General features: G+C 38.5%; 1 protein-coding gene across 1 annotated transcript in view; it reads right to left on the bottom strand.

The window, feature by feature from the left end:
* The window catches only part of COL25A1 (collagen type XXV alpha 1 chain), a 783,871-nt gene that overhangs the window by 317,262 nt on the left and 451,579 nt on the right, over window positions 1-15,030 (bottom strand). Inside the window, exon 5 of the mRNA XM_007940758.2 lies at window positions 9,328-9,345. Coding sequence (XP_007938949.2) covers window positions 9,328-9,345 — 18 coding nt within the window. The remainder of the gene's footprint in view (window positions 1-9,327; window positions 9,346-15,030) is intronic.

Genomic DNA, 15,030 nt, shown 5'->3' with positions numbered 1-15,030 from the left:
GGGTTTGAACCGCCAGCCATCTGGTTAGCAGTCAATTGCCTTAGCCACTATGCTACCAGAGTAGAAGGCTGCTAACCAGTAGTAGTGCCTTAAGCATTACGCTACCAGAGCTCCTAAGACTATACTAAGAAAGGGCAAATGAAACAGATTTGAAGAGAACAAATTAAATGGTTTTATTTGATTTGGGTGAAGCATAGTGTCCAGGAAAAACATTAATAAAAAAAATTAATGGTAGATGTGGCTAGAAAAACAGGCCAAATAAGGGAGTTGAAAGTGAGGCAAGGACTTAGATTTTATTGTAGCCTAAATGTTAAGGATACTGAAAATCAAGGTTTGAGGGTTAGAAGAGTACCAAAATAAGAACTATATCAGAAAAGTTTTATCCGGCAGACAGTGACAAGATGGTATCAGCTGACACTGCAGTCAATCCCAGCCCTCCATGCCTCCACTGTAGAAATAGGAAAAAGCTAAATAGTCACTTTCCTAACTTGCCTCTCTTGCAGCAATGAATGGCCAGGCAACAAGCATGTCTTAACAGTATGCACAATGGCAACGGGGAAGCTAGAGTCAAAGTAGAAATCTGTAATCTTGCCAGGTGGGCAGTAAGTGCAACACAAACCAAACTCACTGCATGGCGTTGAGTCTGACTCATAGTGACCTCCATTGGGTTTCTGAGGCTGTAAATCTTTATGGAAGTAGATCACCCCATCTTCCTTCCACAGAGCAGCTGATGGGTTTGAATTGCTGACCTTCTGGTTAGTAGCCAAATGCCTTATCCACTACACCACCAGAGCTCCTTGGAGAGTGAGCTGTTGTTGTTGTTGTTGTTATGTGCCGTTGAGTCGGCCCCGACTCATAGCGACCCCTCCTTGGGTTTCCGAGGCAGTATCACTACGGAAGTAGGATTGCCCAACCTTCCTTCTGAGGAGTGGCTGGTGGGTTTGAACCGCCAGCCTTCTGGTTAGCAGTCAAGTGCTTTAGCCACTATGCTACCAGAGTGAGCTAGAGGAACTTAATTGTTCTGTCTGTCATTAGCAAAGTTATAACTATGTTCACAGCATCAGCCCTATATTTTAATTATCTTTTAGTAGAGAGAAGAAAGGATAGGACTTCCTGGGTGGCATAAATGGTTTTCACTTGACTACTAGCCAAAAGGCTGATGGTTTGAACCTACCCAGTGGTACTCTGAAAGACAGGCCAGGTGATCAACTTCCACAAGGTCATGGTCTTGAAAACTCTATGGAGGACAGTTCTACTGTGACACACAGGGTTGCCAGGAGTCAGAATCAACTCGATGCAATTAACAGTAACAACAGAGAGGAAAAAAAAGGTGGACCTGGGATGACAAGAGTAATATGGAAAGGGAACTTAAGCACAGGAAGCCAGGTAATGACTAAGTTACCACAACAGAGGTGTCTGGATCTGGACAGAAATCCAACTATCAGAATTTTTACCACCCTTACAGTGAATTTATTAATCCCAGTCATGTACATGTTGGACAATGGTCTCCTTCCTGTTGCCACTGAGTTAGTTCTGAATCATTGTAACACTATAGGACAGAGAAGAACTGTTTCATAGGTCTTCCAAGGCTGTAATCTTTACAGAAGCAGAGTACCACATCTTTCTTCCATGGAGTGGCTGGTGGGTTTAAACTGCTGAACTTTTACTTAGCAGCTAAGTGTTTAACTATTGCACCAAAGCTCCTAGGGTCTCCATAAAATGTATCACATTTAAGGTCCAGATCAATCCTGCGGGTGACACACTTTTGCAGATGTGTGACAAGACTTGGTGAAATTAAAATCATCCACAGAAGTGGTAGGTCTGCCAGAATTGACAGATCATTGACTGTGGAAGTTAAGTTTGTGTGTTCAATTTGGCTAGGCCTGGTTGAGTGGCTGGGCAGTTGGATGTAGTATTCCCCATGATGAGACTTGTAATCAACTCCATGGTGAAATCCTCTGTGAGTAGCTGTGTAGCTGCCTTTGGGTATGTGGTCTGCTTCCCATATAGAAGAAACACCTTTGGGAATGGTCTCCAGCTTATGGCATGCTTGAACCCTGCATGTAGTCAAGCCATTGTTCAGCAGCCTGCCATGCTCTGCCAATCCTGGGACTTTCAACAGACTTGAATCAATGGCCTGCTGTGTTGTTTGGTAACATCAGGACTGTGCCACTTTATTTGTTGACCTTGGGCTTGTAGTCTCAGCAGCCAGTAGCTGCCTGAGTGAAGAGATGCCTCTAGCTCCAGTGGGCCGGGAGCAGATGGCAGAGGTGAAGCCGAAGGTTGAGGGGCTCACACCCAGGCCCTAGAGCTCGGCACTTTGAACTCAGACTTAAAGCCTCCAAACTGTAAGAGAAAAAACTCCTGTTTCTTCAAGCCATCCCATTTGTGGTATATTCTTGTCAGAGAGGCACTAGGTAACCAGAACATTGACATTTTCATTCTACTACTAATATTAAAAAAGAAAAAAAAACTATCACAAGAACAGACAATGTCTGCCTTGTTTGCCATAGTTGCACAGCCATAGCATTATGCCTTGTATGTACTGTTGTTGTTAGCTTTCATTGAGTTGCCCCCAATTCGTGGCAATCGTATATGCAATGGAAGAAACACTGCCTGGTTCTGTGCCAACCCCGTGAGCAGTTGAGGATCAATTGGTATGACCCAAAAGGTTTTCACTGGCTGATTTTCAGAAGTAGATTGCCAGGCCTTTCTTCTGCGTCTGTCTTATTCTGGAAGTTCTGCTGAAACCTGTTCAGCATCACACCAACACCCTAAGCCTCCACCGACAAATGGGTGGTAGTTGTGCATGAGGTGCACTGTCTGGGTATCAAACCTGTGTCTTCTGTATGTTGTTGTTGTTATTTGCCATTGAGTCAGACCTGACTCATAGCGACCCCTCCTTGGGTTTCCTAGGTGGTATCTCTATGAAAGTAGATTGCCTAACCTTCCTTCCGAGGAGTAGCTGGTGGGTTTGAACCTCCAGCCTTCTGGTTAGCAGTCAAGTACTTAGGCAATATGCTACGAGAGCTCCTTGTCTTCTGTATGGGAGATGAGAATTCTATCACTGAACCACCAATGTCCTCTCTCCCTTACACACACTGTAAATGAATCTGCATTACACTGAATCATATGAATTGCCATGTGCATAGCTGAGACTAAATAAATACTTCTTGAGTGACTCATTACCTTTAATTTGAAGTACTTATGCTCATGTCTTTTTTTCTAATTTTCTTTCCTTCTTTCTAAACTACTTACACCATCATCAGTTGTTATCTTCTTCTTTTTACCCAATGATTTTTTTTCCAAGCCTTTCCGGCAATGTTCTTTCTACCTCATCCCTTTTCCTCTATAAGATTTTGATTTTCAGTGGATCACATCAACATCCTCACCATTCATTCCCCTGGCCTCTTTTCCACCTGAACCACAGCTGCTAGAATTATCTTGTTTTCTTTCTAATTCCCGTTCACCATCACCATTTTCTCACCTATTTAGCTAAATGCAAAGATTCACCTCTCTTCCCTAAGGTCTATTTTCTCTTTTGATTTCATGCTGTCACTGTAACAGAGTTCACTGCCACTAAGCTTTCTAGTCTTCTTCACAATGTCCTAGCAATCAAAGCTAAATCCACGTAATCTGTCTCCAAGTTTAGGAAGATGATCATAAGAACTCCCTGAATATTAGATACTTTCCCTTTTTACCATGAGTTTGAAACATAAAACCTTGTTAGTCTTATTAAAGAATGTGAAATATCATATTTTTTCACTCTCCAAAGCAGAACTTTGCATTGTATAATATGGTAAATAAGATGATGTGGGAATGTTCAACCTGGGCAAGATAAAACTCAGTGACATAAATATCTGCATATGAATCAAAAGTTTCTAATTATAATTCTGTCCAAGTCTTTAAATAAATATTAAAGATAAAACCATTTAGGATTCTTTGTTGGAAAGTTAGTTGCTTAGAACCCTGATTGTATCTTGCCATAGGAATATTAATATAAGTATGTGTAGTGTCTAAGGCACTTGACTGCTAACCAGAAGGCTTGCTGTTCAAACCCACCAGCCACTCCTCGAGAGGATGGTTGGGCAATCTACTTTCATAGTGTTACCGCCTCCGAAACCCAAGGAGGGGGCACTATGAGCCGGATTCGACTCAACAGCACATAGTCACAACAACAACATGTGATTCCTAGTGTTCCTAAGCATGATTCTTGCTGTATACTAGAAACCAAAAATTATTGGTAATGCTGTTTTAATAGAAAATCCATTAACAGTTGAAATTTGGGACTTTAGAAAAGCCTCTCTCACCAATGCCATTCAATATGAGAGAGTGTGTACAGATTTTCAGTGGAGTAGGTGGGCAAGCTAAGACCATCTGTTGAAGTGGCTATAACTGGGGGAAGAGGTAGAAAACTTTGGGTTTGAGGACCAGGAAAGGAAATTTGGAGAAAGCTTGTTTAGGTGACAGCCTCTTTCTTCCTCTCCTCTTACGAAGGTGAGGAGGAAAGGGTAAAAACAAAGTTTTACATTCATGCCCTTACCTTTCCCCATAGCTGACAATATGTGCTAAGAAGACCAAAAGAGGACTGGGGAAGGACACGATGAGTCTTTGATAGATAACAAAAGAAAGTTATGAAGGAGTTTTAGTTCAGAAATCTAAGACTGGGGAAGTTGAAAAAGTAGATATTTTAAGATATAAGTAGATATCTGCTTTAAGCAAAATAATAAAGAGAAATTCAAGATAACAAATACCCCCAAATAACAATATCACCATAACTACACTAAGTGGATAAGATCAAAGCCATTTTAATCATTTATAAACCTATAAAATTATCTAATTTTAAATATATATTGCTAATTTGCTCAGTCACTGCATGTACTTAAATGGTCTGGGGAATAGTTTTAATGTATAGTTTATTAAAATTTATTCAAGGAAAGGTAGACTCACGGTAAGATGTTAATATAGACATAATTATATAAATTCCATAACTTTGATGCATATATTGATAATTCCATTTACTACATAGGACATTTCTAAGTGTTTATAATTTAGATAGATACAATTTGTTCTTAGAGTTAAAAGTCTATTTAAAGTCCACTTTCTTGCAAAAGAAATTTCCCAAGAGCAGATTAGGGGCTAGGAAAGTAATACATTTCAGTGTTGTTGTTAATTGTTGTCAGTGGCCATCAATCTGCTCCAACTCATGAGTACCATAAGTTTAACACAACAAACATTGCCCAGTCCTGTGCCATCTTCATGATCAATTGGTATATTTGTGTGCACTTTTGTGGCTCCTGTGCCAATCCCTCTCATTGAGAGTTTCCCTCATTTTCACTGACCCCCTTCTTTTACTAAATATGATGTCCTTTTCTAGTGATTGGTCTTTCCTGATGACATCTCTAAAGTAAATGAGTCAAGTCTTTTCATCCTTGCTTCTAAGGAGCATTTTGGTTGCATTTCTTCTCTAACTGATTTGTACATTCTCAGAGTCCACAGTGTACCCTTCTCCAATAGCACAATGCAAATGCATCAATTCTTCTTCTGATTTCTTTTTTCATTGTCCAGCCTTTACATAGGAGCTCTGGTGGCATAGTGCCTAAGGTATTTGACTGCTAACCAGAAGACTAGTGGTTCAAACCCACCAGTCACTCCTCAAAAGGAAGACTGGGCAATTTACTTCCATAGAGATACTGCCTTGGAAACTCAATGAGGGGTCGCTAAGAGTTGAATGAACTCAATGGCAGTGAGTTTGGTTTGGTTTTTTGAGCCTTCACATGCATATAAAGTGATTGCAAAGATTAGGCACCTCTTAGTTATCAGTGACATCTTTTTTTTTTCAGACATTTTTTCTTTTTTAAAACTCTGAAGATGTATTTGCAAAAGATTTGCCAAATGCAATACAAGATTTGATTTCTTGACTGCTACTTCCATGGACACTGTTTGTTGATCCAACTAGAATGAAATCCTTGACAACTTTAACACAAGTTGAATGTGAAGTTGTCAACACATTACAATAGGTACTGGAGAAAATGAAACATAGGTGTACTTCGTTTTATTGTACTTCACTTTATTGTGCTTTGTAGATAGGTGTTTTTCACAAATTAAAGGTTTGTGGCAACCCTATATCAAACAAATCTATTGGGGCCATCTTTCTAATAGCATGTGCTCACTTCATGTGTTTATATTAAATTTTGGTAATTCTCATATTTCAAAGTTTTTCATATGCTACTGTACAGTTAATCAACCACAGTATCATGTAAGCATAAATTTTATTCACAATGGGAAACCAAATTTTTATGTGACTTGCTCTATTTTGACATTCACTTTATTGTGGTGGCCTGGAATCAAATTCACAGTATCTCTGAGGTATGCCTATATATAGATGGAGAGAATTTGTAAATTCATCTATAATTTGTAAAAATCTCAAAGCAAAGTTAATGACCACCAAGTACTAGATGAAAAAATTCATTAGAAAAGGGTTAATGTAAAAATTTTAAATGGAATTTTCTTTGGAAACATATTATGATAATAATGTAGTCATAAGAGATGGGTCATACTTTTTGGGGAGGACATAGCAACAAAACTAATTTTTCTGCCAGGGAAAGACAATGAAAGAGTATTTCTTGGCTTCACATTTCCCCTACCTAACACCTATCCTTCCTGAATTCATTGATTTCCTTTGCCATGATTAGTAAGACATTTTGAATCAAATGATCATGTGATCTAAGTGTCCACTAAAGCCAAAATGAAGGAAAACAAGAGCAAGTTACCATTTGAATATGCCAATCCCCTCTTCCTTGCAAGTTTCCTAAAATTTTCAACTATGGGTAGTTAGGTAGACTTTATTTTTCTAAAGAGCCATAGTAAAAACTTGATGTGAAGATACCACGAAATATTTTTGAATCTTAGTCTTAGTGACCCATAATGCTCCTGGTTCTTTCCATTCTTGGCTTCTTCTTCTTTTTATGTTTCTTCTGCTCATTAACCATCCTGTATACCCAATTATCCTGTGCTCTTCTTTTCACAGTTACTCTCTTTAGCATCTCATTAACTAATGTTGTTGTTGTTGTTATGTGCCGTGAAGTCAGACCCAACTCATAGCGACCCCTCCTTGGGTTTCCCAGGCCGTATCACTACAGAAGTAGATTGCCCAACCTTCCTTCCGAGGAGTGGCTGGTGGGTTTGAACTGCCAGCCTTCTGATTAGCAGTCAAGTGCATTAACTAATAGTATGCCTTATATGTACAATTTCCTACGTCTTTACATCCATATCCAAATCTTCCACTCTTCAATTTGTCTATAGGACTCTTGCACTTAGATGTTGTAGCATATGCATGTGCCCTGCCTATACCTTCTTCACTCTCTCCCCCCATACACACACACACACACACACACAAATCTAGAATACAGATCTCCTAGGTCCCTATGGCCTCCTGCATTCCTCTGGCTGTTGGCGCATGTCAGATCTCTGCCTGGGACAGACCAGAATTTCCAGGGAGTTAACACTCAGGCACAACTCTCAACAACGAAGGAAGGGAAGTTAGTGGATAAACACATCAGCCCTGCCTATCAGTGCGGTGATTCTGAGGCATGTTCTACACAATCTCTCACAAGTTTCCCAGCACCTGAGCCCCAGTTGTCTACAGGAGTAACCCACTCATAAATGCATACATTTCTGGTTTTCCTGCTGTCCCTGTCATTTCCCCACTTCTTCACAAGCTTCTTGGGGTCATCTCCCTAATAAGCTGCGTAGACTCAAATCCTTCTCTCTAAGTCTTCTTCAGTAGGGAGATCCAAGCTAAAACAGAAATCCTATTAAAATTTAAAATGTGTTAAAGACTATAATCTCTCAAAAGCAACACTCCACCTTCTTTTATCATCTGCTGGCTCACTTTCTTCTTTCAGAGAGGGGATGCTACAGTGGAATGAATGTTGTAGACTTAGACTTGACGTTTGCTCCCTGTTCTACAGTGTCACTCTATGTGAGCTATTTCTCTCATCTGATTCTCTGTTTCATATCTATATCTATATCTATATCTATATCTATATCTATATATATCTATATCTATATCTATATATATATATATCTATATATAGATATATATATAAAATTAGGATAATAATAGCTCCCAGGGCTTTTACTTTGTTTTCATCCCATTATAATGCAGCAGTTTCAAATTTAGGGAACATACATAATTTTCTCTTGTGGGATTTCCCCCTCCCCAATAACTTGGAATATAAGAGTGAAAATCACAAATAATGAAGTGTTCTCAGATATCAATATAAATTAACGAAAGGTCAAACCTTTTCTCATGAGCTTAGTGTAAAAAGGACTGTTATACTGAAGTATGTGGGATTTGTTGTTTTTTGCTGTTTGTTTGCTTATTTTATTAATCATCCTCATATACAGAACTCATGAACAAACTCTTGGTCTAGTCTGAGAATTGACACACAATAGCTAATTCATTCATAATACTGACTGACAAAGACATCCTAAGAATATTTACAAAACAGTCTAAGACAGAAACAGCACAGGGTACATCAAGGAGAAACAATGAAAAGCTCAATGGAAGCTCAGTGAAAAATTAGGTTATTTACAGCTATTATAGCATCAAAATTAAATAATTAATAATTTTATTTCCTTCTCTATAGCCTCTTCTATACAACAATTAGTATTAATACTGAGTTTGTGTTTTGTTATTTTTTACTGACTCTTCACTTCTGACAACTCCTGTCTTACACTATACTTTGATCTTTATACACATTCCTCCCCCTCCTAAAATTTGCTCTCTTTTTTCCATATGACTGAGGGCTCAAAAGATCTGTTGAAGATATTCACATTTAATTACAAATCATACCGTCAGCAATTGGTTTATATTAAAAATGTAGAACAAATGCAATATCTGTCTATAATGAATCAAAAGTAGCCAGCAGAATCACAGTCTAAATAATTAGTCTGCATGGATTTACAACAACATTATTAGTACATGATTAATCAGTACCTAATGCAAACCAGCTCATACCAATGTCGACTAAGCCATTTTATCTTACGTTAAAGTTCTGTGGCACTGTTTCAGATCAGTTAAGAGTTTTGCTTTATATGATAGCACTTTGTTAAACTTACCATCTGGCCCAACAGCTGATGTGGCTCACACAGCCCTGAAGAGGCCCCAAGGCTTCACCCCTGGGAAATATTTGGTCTACTGTGTGGTGTCATGATTACCAGTTTACAGCTTTTTTATATCTTTTGAAGATAATTGCAGAAAAACCTCCACATTGGGGAATTCTATGCTGGAATTAATTTGATAGAAAAGAGCTCACTTACCTGAGGACCGGGCTGTCCCTAAAATTGAAAAAAAAAAAAAAAGATAAATACAAAATTATTTTTAAGTAAATATTTTCACTACCAAAACCTAAACCAGTTCTGAAAATCTTTACAAAATATTTATAAAAGATCATAATATTTAACTGACAAATTTCCATTGGGGTTTTAAAAAATTTCATCACATCTCATTATTTTCACTATATATTATTTATCTAAAATTCTGATATTATAGTCTATTATACTTAATTCCAGGAACACTGTGGTGTAGTGCCTAAGACATTTGACTGCTAACCAGAAGGCTGGCACTTCAAACCCACCAGCCTCTCCTCAGAAGGAAGATGGGGCAATCTACTTCAATAGTGATATTGCTTCAGAAACCCAAGGAGGGGTGGCTATGAGTTGGGTCCGATGCGACAGCAGTGAGTTCGGGGTTTTTTGTTTATACTTAACTCCAAAATGACTCAAGTATTTTTCTATGCTCCAGAATTTAACTGGAGAATGAGAAAACAAAAGGAATACTTAATGAATGGCTCATTTAAGAGTCCTCTAACACAGACTATAAGTATAAATTGCAAATCAAAGATAGTACAAAAATAAGAAAAAAAAATATATATTTCTCCTTCAGAACTCAGAGTCTATGAAGTTCTCATTGCGTCAATAATATTTTAAGTTAGTTTAAAAAAAAAAAAAAATCTTTCATTCTACCTAATTCAACCCAAGGGCATTAAAAAGGATATGGGAGTTCTTTGTCTCAAACAAGTGCATAATAACTTCTCACACAGTCAATAGATTAGATAACCTTTTACTGATCTAATTCATTTTGAATGTCACTTTTGTGGCTTAAGCTGATAAAAATTTCAAAGCAGAATAATAAATGCTTCTAGTTAAAGAAAAATCACCTGTGAATAAAAGTATCAATTACACATCACCTTCTTAAAATCTCCAATTGGTTTTTATGTCAGATGAGATTAAAGAAGAAGTTAGCACTGAGTTCCAAAACACCAAGAGAAGTCTTGAAAAGAAATAATTAATGTATAGTCTCAATGCATCAGTTGTATGTGACTGGTTATATACAGAAAAGCACAGAGCTAAGATAACCCCAAGAGAAGCCTAAGGGACTATTAGTTGGTCCCTTTCCAGGCTTGGAATTTCTCTAGAAACTTGTCCTCTAACTCAGGGGCAGAACAGAGGATTTTTAAGAGCTTTAACTGAAAATGTGGTTGGCTAGCTTTTATTGAAAAGAAGCCCTAATGGCACAATGGTTAACTCACTAGCCACTGTGCAGGAGAAAGATGTGGCAGTTGCTTTCATAAAGATCTACTGCCTTGGAAACTCTATGAGGCTGTTCTTCTCTGTCCTATAGGTCACTATGAGTTGGAATCAACTTGACAACAATGGGATGGTTGTTCTATAAATGTTATACTCTTCCTGTACAACATTGAAAGGAGGCATTTCTGCCACTCTACTGAACAAATGATTTAAACCCAATGTGTGCAAACATTTGATAAGTTATTATATACAGACATACATTGCATTATGTTGTTGTTGTTGTTGTTATGTGCCGTCAAGTTGGACCCGACTCATAGTGACCCCTCCTTGGGTTTCTGAGGCAGTGTCACTACGGAAGTAGATTGCCCAACCTTCCTTCTGAGGAGTGGCTGGTGGGTTTGAACCGCCAGCCTTCTGGTTATCAGTCAGGTACCTTAGGCACTATGCTACCAGAGCTCCCCATTGCATTATAGATATTATATTAACCATAATAAGAACAAATAGTAAATGACAGTAAAATTAAAAAGTTGACCTTTACATAGGCACTGAAAAGATACAAAATATAGCAACAGGGAACTCAGATTACTCTGACACATGTGTGATACTAATTTCAGATGTATAGTGTGTGTGTGTGTGTGTGTGTGTGTGGCGTGCGTGGGCACTTTTGTATGGTGGGGAAATGCGAAATAGGGAAGGATGTATGTTTGTCGGGAGGTTTTCCTGAGGAATACTGTACACATTACAAATTTGGTCATACTCTATCCTAAAATATGGATTATACAATACAAGCCTTTTAAATCTTAAACAAGATATTAAGATTCCCTACACAGGTTCTCTCACTCAATAGGATATAAGAAACCATTCACCAGAAGCCACTGAAACTACCTGTGGGAAAACACATACTGGCGGCTGGAGTCTTGTAGCCATCACAGTTAAGCTATGTGGCCAAATAAGGGAAGTACTGAGTTTTTTTGCAGCATGGCAGTAGGCAGTATTGGCTGCTGATTGGCAGTACATAGAGTAGAAGGAGGGCAGACAGAGATTCAGAGTGGAGAGTATCCCAGAATCTGCCTCCTGGATGAGGGCAATGCAGACAAGGACTTAGTTACAGATGAATTGCCAAAAGAAATATTTCAGAATTTCCTTAAATTGAGTCTGAGAAGTTCAATGAGAAATACATGTTTCTTCATTCATTGGTGGATATTTTCCTAGTCTATTCTAATTTACAGGTGGTGAACATTATTAACAGTGAAAGTTAATTTTTTCTGTTGTTGTTTTCTAAAATACACCCCAAATGTGTAGTTATAAATTATGATAAAAGCACACAAAACACATAACTCATATTGATTTAAAAAAATGAAATTCCCTTAAAATTCTTTAGAATGACTCTGGTAAGATGGAGGAACAGGCAGACAAGTGACACAGACCCTCTTCAACAAAGAAAAGAAAAAACAATTAACAGAGATAAGAAGATAATCCTGGAGCTTTGAGCTTTGAAAGGAACTATACAGAAGTGGACTAGGCACCAACTAGTGGAAAAACCTGAAGGAAAACAGTGAGTACAGAGACAGTCAGACTGAAGACTGTCAGCTACTCTGACGGGACCAAAAGCCTGAATATTTCAGAGTGGTGTTGGGACCTGAGAATTGACCTAAAGATCAGCCCTGGTCACCAAGGGCTGCAGGGACAATTGCACTAGTGCTAATGATTAGGAAGGGAAACAGCATGGAGGGAGACAGCCTAAGCTGTTGACTTTCCACTGTCTGGAGGGTGCAGCCATTTTGATTATTTACACATGGCAGCCATTTTAGATATTTAAAGTGACTGAGGGCATAGCCATTTTGAATGTTTATAAGTGGAAGCCATTTTGGATATTTAAAGTGACCGAGTGTGCAGCCATTTTGAATGTTTATATGTGGCAGCCATTTTGGATTTTAAAGCGATAGCACTTTAATTCAGATTCCAGGGACCCAAGAATAGGCTCTGTTTACCAAGGTTGGCAGGGACCTACGAGAGGCTGACAACAGGAAAGGAGACAGGTGATGAGTGTGTAAGTGTGGCCAATTACTGAACAGAGGAGTACAGTACTCTGCTTATGTAGATAACATACAAACAAAACAAAGAAAACAAAAAATGTGGGCAAGTCACTTCAACATGCAATCACCAATTAAATATAAACACAAAAACATCACAATGCCTCATAGACAACAGAGCATCACAGTCCACACAAAGAAGCAAGATAAAGCAGAGAAATAAGGGACCAGGATACAGACCCAAAACACATCCCTGAGGAAGACGCAGCATTGGAACTCCCTGATAAGGAATTAAAAGGAATTATATTTGGGTATCTTCAATGAATTGAGAGACAGATCAAGGAAAACACAGAGAAAACCCTACAACAATTTCAAAAGACAATACAAGAACAAAATGACAAAATAAATGAAAATTTAGAAATGATGCAAAATCTACACACAGAAATCCGGAAGATTAATACTAAATTTTCAGAAATAGATTAAGACATTGAATGGGCAAAGGAGCAGAACTGAATCAATGGAAGACAGAATGAAGGAGATTGAAGGCAAATACCTGAACACTTATTTGGAAAGGGATCAACCAGAAAAAAGATCAAAACAAAACAAAATGAAGAAAGCATAAGGTTCATATGGGAGACCATTAAAAGGAATAACCTACATGTAATCAGAATTCCAGAACAGGGTGAGAAAAAAAAAAAAAAAAAAAAACCCTGGGGACTGAGAAAATTGTCCAAGATTTGTTGGAAGAGAGTTTTCCTGGTATGATGAGAGATGAGAATATATCCATTCAGGAAGTCCAATGAACCCCAAACAGGATAGACTCCAAAAGAAAATCACCCATACATATCATCATCAAACTTACCAAAACCAAAGACAAAAAAAGAATCATGAGAGCAGCATGAGAAAAAGGAAAAGTTACCTACAAGGGGCAATCAATAAGACTAAGCTCAGATTTCTCAGCAGAAACCATGCAGGTGAGAAGACAATGGGATGGTGTATATAAAACCCTGAAAGAGAAAAATTCCCAACCAAGAATTATGTACCCAGCAAAACTGTCCCTCAAATATGATGGTGAAATTAGGACATTTCCAGATAAGCAGAAATTAAGGGAATTTGTTGAAACCAGACCAACCTTACAAGAGATACTAAAGGGAGCCCTTTGGACAGAGAAACACCAACAGCCAACAACAACTGATCATTAACACACATGATGATATAACCCAGAAACCAACCCAGCTATGGAAGGATCCAAAGTAAATAAGCCTACAAGACTGTAAACAGCGAACCAGAGACATCAATTGACAAATGAGAACAACTACAAACCAAAAAGAGGGAAAAAATGGTGTTGTTACAGAACTTCTAGATGGTAGGGATGTTAAGACAACTACAAGATACAATGAACTGTTCTAAACTTGGAAAGAAAACTATAAATCACAGGGTAACCTCAAAGAAAAATGATAAACCTTCACATCAAAAAAAAAAAAGGCTAGCATAAATATTCAGCAAATACTAAAACAATAATAATGAAGGAAGTGATAGCAAGATTCATAAACAGAATGAGCTCAGCATAGAAAATTACATGGAACAAAGAAATCAACACCATGTAAAAGCACATAACAAAAATGACAGCAACAAATTCATATTTGTTGATAGTTATATATCTCGCAAGGGACTTACAAAAAGGGCAGGGAGGCCACATCTTCTGACCTCCTCTAATCCCACAATAGGAAGACAGAATCACTATCAATAGCCCAAGGCCTATTCCTGCCAGGCCAGACATGCTGCCTCCCTCCAGCCCTTTCTGCAACTGTTCCTCCCAAAGCACCCACCACCTCTCTCCTGGGTTCGATAATTCGCTGCAGTGGCCACACAGAACTCACAGATTACAGGGTTTACTAGGGAAGCACAAGGCTACAATTCAAGTTCAGGAAGAACACTCAGTCTCTCTCCCAGCCCACCGTCTCTCAGCCAAGTCTCTCACAGTCTCTCCCCCAGCAGTGCATGTCCCTTGGTGTCTTACTCAGCAATGCGTGTCTCTTACATCTCTTTCCCAGCAGCATGTGTCTCTTCCAGGAGCACATGTCTCTTTCAGCAGCACGTCTTCCTCAACCAGCAGTAAGAGAGAGTTCTGCCATTAGTAGGCCTCCTTTTGAGCTTGGCAGAGTGGCCAAACCAACCAATCATAACAAAAGAATTCTAAGCACCTGAGACTGAACCTCCCATAACATTGCATTGTGCCATAACCAACAGAAATAACCCAGGTGGATAACATTTACATTCAGGAGCTCCTCAGTTGCTCATTCCACCACTGAGTTTACAATGACTTATGGGTAGAAAAGCCATACTAAGTAATTTACTACACTGCAGGACTTATATCTAAGATTTATAGTGGAAGAGTAGA

This window comes from Orycteropus afer, unplaced genomic scaffold (assembly GCF_000298275.1).
Source record: "Orycteropus afer afer isolate SDZICR_OR568_19922 unplaced genomic scaffold, OryAfe1.0 scaffold00071, whole genome shotgun sequence".
Classification (NCBI taxonomy): Eukaryota; Metazoa; Chordata; class Mammalia; order Tubulidentata; family Orycteropodidae; genus Orycteropus; species Orycteropus afer.
The sequence above is the reverse complement of the archived record's forward strand: the minus strand, read 5'-3'. Positions and strand labels throughout refer to the sequence as shown.